The sequence below is a fragment of the Kryptolebias marmoratus genome, linkage group LG21 (assembly GCF_001649575.2).
Source record: "Kryptolebias marmoratus isolate JLee-2015 linkage group LG21, ASM164957v2, whole genome shotgun sequence".
In the NCBI taxonomy this organism is placed as follows: domain Eukaryota; kingdom Metazoa; phylum Chordata; class Actinopteri; order Cyprinodontiformes; family Rivulidae; genus Kryptolebias; species Kryptolebias marmoratus.
The window spans coordinates 14331007-14335626 of NC_051450.1; the positions used below are offsets into that span (position 1 = coordinate 14331007).

The 4620-nt window shown below is 42.4% G+C and overlaps 1 protein-coding gene across 1 annotated transcript in view; it reads left to right on the top strand.

Moving 5' to 3' along the window:
- The window catches only part of shha (sonic hedgehog signaling molecule a), a 7641-nt gene extending 6109 nt beyond the window's left edge, over positions 1–1532 (top strand). The window contains exon 3 of the mRNA XM_017406420.3: positions 3–1532. Coding sequence (XP_017261909.1) covers positions 3–380 — 378 coding nt within the window. The 3' untranslated portion in view covers positions 381–1532. The remainder of the gene's footprint in view (positions 1–2) is intronic.
- The last annotated feature ends 3088 nt before the right edge of the window (positions 1533–4620 follow it).

The window sequence follows — 4620 nt, forward strand, 5'->3', positions numbered from 1 at the left end:
CCGGCAACGCCACGCGGATGGCGGCGGTGTTCGCCAGCAGAGTCCGGCCGGGGCAGCAGGGGCTCGTGGCCGCAACCGTCACACGGATTTACACGCAGGAGCGCGAGGGCTCGTTCGCGCCGGTGACGGCGCAGGGGACGCTGGTGGTGGACCAGGTCCTCGCGTCCTGTTACGCGGTGATCGAGGACCACCAGCTGGCGCACTGGGCCCTGGCGCCCGTCAGGCTCGCCCACCGGGCGTCCTCGATGCTTTTCAGCTCCGGGCCTCGGGTCGGCGCGCAGAGCGACGGGGTGCACTGGTACTCCAAAGTCCTGTATCAGCTGGGGACGTGGCTCCTGGACAGCCACGCGCTCCATCCGCTCGGGATGTCCCCGAGCTGAAACCTCAGCAGGAGCAGACTCAAGTGTCGGACACTCGGACTATTTAGTAAAATAAGATATAAAATAATAATTAAAAAAAGAACAAACGAGACAAAAGGCCCCAGCGGAGTTTGGGATATTTATTTCAGTGACTTCTCCATGATGTGTCCCTTCAAAGAATGAAATGGAGCCTTAAAAAGAGAAGAAAGAAAGAAAGAAAGAAAAAAAAAAAACCCTCTTTGAATAATTTATTCTGATGTGAACTCTGCTGCTGTCACAGAAATGGATTCTGAAACGGTGCCAGCAGCATATTGTGCATAATCTATTTTTGTATATCTCAACTACAAGAAAAAAAAGGATGAAAAAAATGAAGAAAAAATAGAAAATAATAATAAAAAAACACACAAAGAGAACGAAGATCATGCAGGACGGAGCAAACTGACAGGTTGATGTGTGCAGAAATGCGCAGCTCGACTCTTATATTTTAGGGGGAGAAACAAACTTCGCGGGGTACCATAAATTATATTTTTATACACAGAATTGTAAATTAGATTTTGACAGATCGCGCTACCGAATCACATTTCGTTATTTGAAATAGCTGTAAGATATGAGAATATATTTTAATTTAAAGAAAACAACATACAGTAGCTGGGGGGGAAAGTGTTGGACAAAAGAATCTTGGACTGTTTTGGTTTTTATTATTGAGATTTTTTTTTGTTTTGTTTTATTGTTTTGTAAAAACTGTTGGTTTAAGTTGTCGGAGAGGGACAGATATTCTGCCTCGTGTCTGCATTCTCTGCTTTATTATTTTGTGAGTATATATGTTTCCTTTTTTTGTTTGTTTGTTTTCTTTTCCTTTCTTTTTGAGGAAATAAGAGACAGAGACAGAGATCAAAATGCAGATTCTGACAATTTCCGTAACAGTTAAAAGTAGTACCGAAACAGTTTTGGTTGAATAAATTAATGAGTAACTCCTGTAAATGTACTAAAATGTTATTTTTCTTTTCATATTTTGTAATAGGGAGATAGTTTTCTATAGAGAAGACCTGCGGCAGATGCACAGTCTGGGTAGTCTATAGGCAGACCATAACTTTCATAACAGGGCGATGTGTCAAAAAATGTCTAGAGTTTATTATTTATATGTTTATTACAAAGATAAAGAAAATCTTCATACTTCCAGTTGTCTTTGTCTAATTGAGCCCAAAAGCACTTCAGGAGATATGACCCCCCTCCTCCTCCCACCAATTAACATGTTAAATTAAAGCCCCAGCACTAAAATCTCATCTTATAAGGTTGTTGTGAGCTCTCGCGAGATGTCTTGGTGCTCAAAGCGCGTGTTCAGGAGGACTCTCGGCCACTGCCATGCTGGAGCCCAGTGTCTATAAAACTGACTGAGTTATAGCGTTTTAGAGTCGGTTAAGATAGCTTAGCTGCGGCCGCCATCTTGAATTTGCTTGACTCCAAAAGTGAATGAGTTTGAGAGTCACACGAGATAATTACTTTCTGAGAGTTTCACTAAAATCCGTTTGGTAGTCGGTGAGATATTTTGCTAACAGACAGACGCTGTTGACTGTGACAGTTAAGGCCTGAGTTTTAGGCAATAAAAGATGGCGCAATGTGTCGTGCTCTGAGAATGAGTTGGTGATGACTCTCAGCTTCTACCACGCCAAAGCTCAGCTCGATATCTGCGAAACTGACTAAGTTATAGGCATTTATGTGTTTCCCGTAGTTGATGATCTGTGGCGGCCATCTTGAATCACGTTGACTTCAAATGTTAATCAGTTTTAGATGTGCATCCAGTGATTCCTTTACGCAAGTTTTATTAAAATCCATCCAGTGGTTCGTGTGATATTTTGCTAACAGACAAGCAGAGTTGACTCTAATACATAGGGGGTGAGGCTGAATCAATCAGTTCGAGCTTAAAGTATGTGTTGGAGATGATGCTCGGCTACTTCCACGCCAAATTTCAGCTCAGTAGCCGTAAAATCGGATGAGTTAAAGACTTTTATGTGTTTACTAAAGTTGATGATCTGTGGCGGCCATCTTGAATAGGGTTGACCCCGAAAGGTAATGAGTTGTAGATGCGCACCTACTGGTTCCTCTCTGAGAGGCTGATTAAAATCCGAGCTCTGGTTATTGAGATATTTTGCTAACAGACAGACATGATCAGCTTGATTTGTATATTACCCCACCTTTCAGTCCTGATGCATTTGGAGAGGGGCTTTCTGGGTGGCAGTAATTAACATGAGATAGGTTCTTCTGTTTTGTTTTGTTTTTAATACATGATAATTGTGTGGGTTTGGCCCTGCTGGGAGCAAACATTTTCTCCGTGTTTGCTGGCGGACAGAAAACGCCGAGCCTCGCGCTTTGAACTGCCTTTTGCGTGCTTGTGAAATGTTGAGAGCTCGTGTCAAATTTAACGAGCTCTGCCCTCCGCAAATACCTTCCAGCACGCAGACAAATTAAACAGGAGCGTGTTTGTCTGCTTCCCCCGGTGTCTGCTGCGGCTTCGGGTCAAACACACACACACCCTCACACACACACACAGACTAACAGACTAACTCTGTTAGTCTGAACAAATCTCCATAATCCTCCGGTATTTTCATCCAGCCTCGTAGTTTGTTTTTCCAATCTAATATGGAGCTTTTGAAACCGTGAGCCGAGCGCATCTCTCTTGACTTTGACTGCGGCGCCCGGTTCCTCCCGGAAGTTATCAGGTTTTTTTTTAACACGGTGCAAGGGCGACGCCGTGTGGCGGAATATTGGTATTGCAGCCCGAAAAAAAAGACGCTTTAAAAAGATGAAAAACTGCGAAAAACGGTGCCACACAGGCATAATATGTCAATGAGTAAAGAAATTATGCTGAAGGGATTTCAAGATTTACTGCTTTTTCCTTTTTGTGTCAGAAGTTTCTAAATAATGTCTGAGAAGCAGAAAATCAAGGAAAGTTGGGACTCATTTCTGTAGATTTTGCTTTTAAAGTTGATCTTTTAGACATTTTCAGTCCTAATATTTGACCATTTTTCAGATTAATGTTTTTTGTTGTTGTTTTGTTTGGTTAAGCTATTCAACTCTGACCTTTATGTCAATCTTCCAGGCTCCTAAACTCAAGAGAATAACCAGTTTTGTCATTCACCTAGCAGACAACTTGGCAAACTCATTTTAAACTGAATCTTTAGCTACTAACTAGCTAAAGTACAAGCAAACTGTCACAAAGAGACAATTTGATCTCATTTATCTACTTGAATTTCGGAAACATATTATAGATAACTCAGTTTTACGCAGCAAGTGGTATTTTAACGCCAACAAAAGTGATTCCCGAAGAGCTACTAGCTGAAAAAGCAGCAGACGATCAACTAAAAGGTTGCGTTTGTTTCTTAAAGACGCAATTCTTAGGTATTGTTCTGCTGCTGCAGATACATTTATTTTGTCCTTTATTTTGTCCTCCAGAAAGCCTGGAGAACTACTGATTAAGACCATTTTAAAACAGAAGTCTGGCTCATTGGGAGCAACATATAAAGGCATTAAGGGGAATTTAAAACTTTTGCACTGAACTGCACCTGGAAATACAAAATATATAACAGGATTTTAGAGTTTTAGCATTACACGGCTGGAAAAATGATACAAACTCGTCTGTCATTCTGACTTATCAAAGGTAAAAGGGGCCACTGAAGCAGAGTTTCTGAGCACTGTTGCAACACGAGCAGGAATTCCTTTTTTCCCCTCGTCTCCCACATTGTGTTGTGCTGTTGATACTGCGAGGTGGAAACCCGAGGGCGGGACAAAGCAGCCCATCTCTCCCAGCGCTGTGACCTTGGGTCCCTGTCAGATACAAAAGCGTCCGCGCCGGGCAGCATTCCTCAGCGCAGGTAAACAGAGCCTCCTCTAATCCCTCCGGGGGCCCTCAGTCTGCCCGAGCTCAGCCTTCGGCTTTTACAAATGTTGACATTCGCAAACACGGAGAGTCTGGCTTTCTGGAAAACAAAAACCTCCCGGCTTCGAAGACGGGGCTCCAAATGTTGTGGCTTGTTCTGTCCTGAAACACCTTCGTCCTCTCCGGCAGCTGCTTTGGGATTAATGGTTCATTTCTGCTATTAAAACTCACATCTCACTCAGGCGGGTTTGTAAGTACAGGTGCTGGTCATAAAATTAGAATATCATGAAAAAGTAGATTGATTTCAGTAATTCCATTTAAAAAGTGAAACTTGTATATTATATTCATACATTACATACAAACTCATATATTTCAAATGTTTATTTC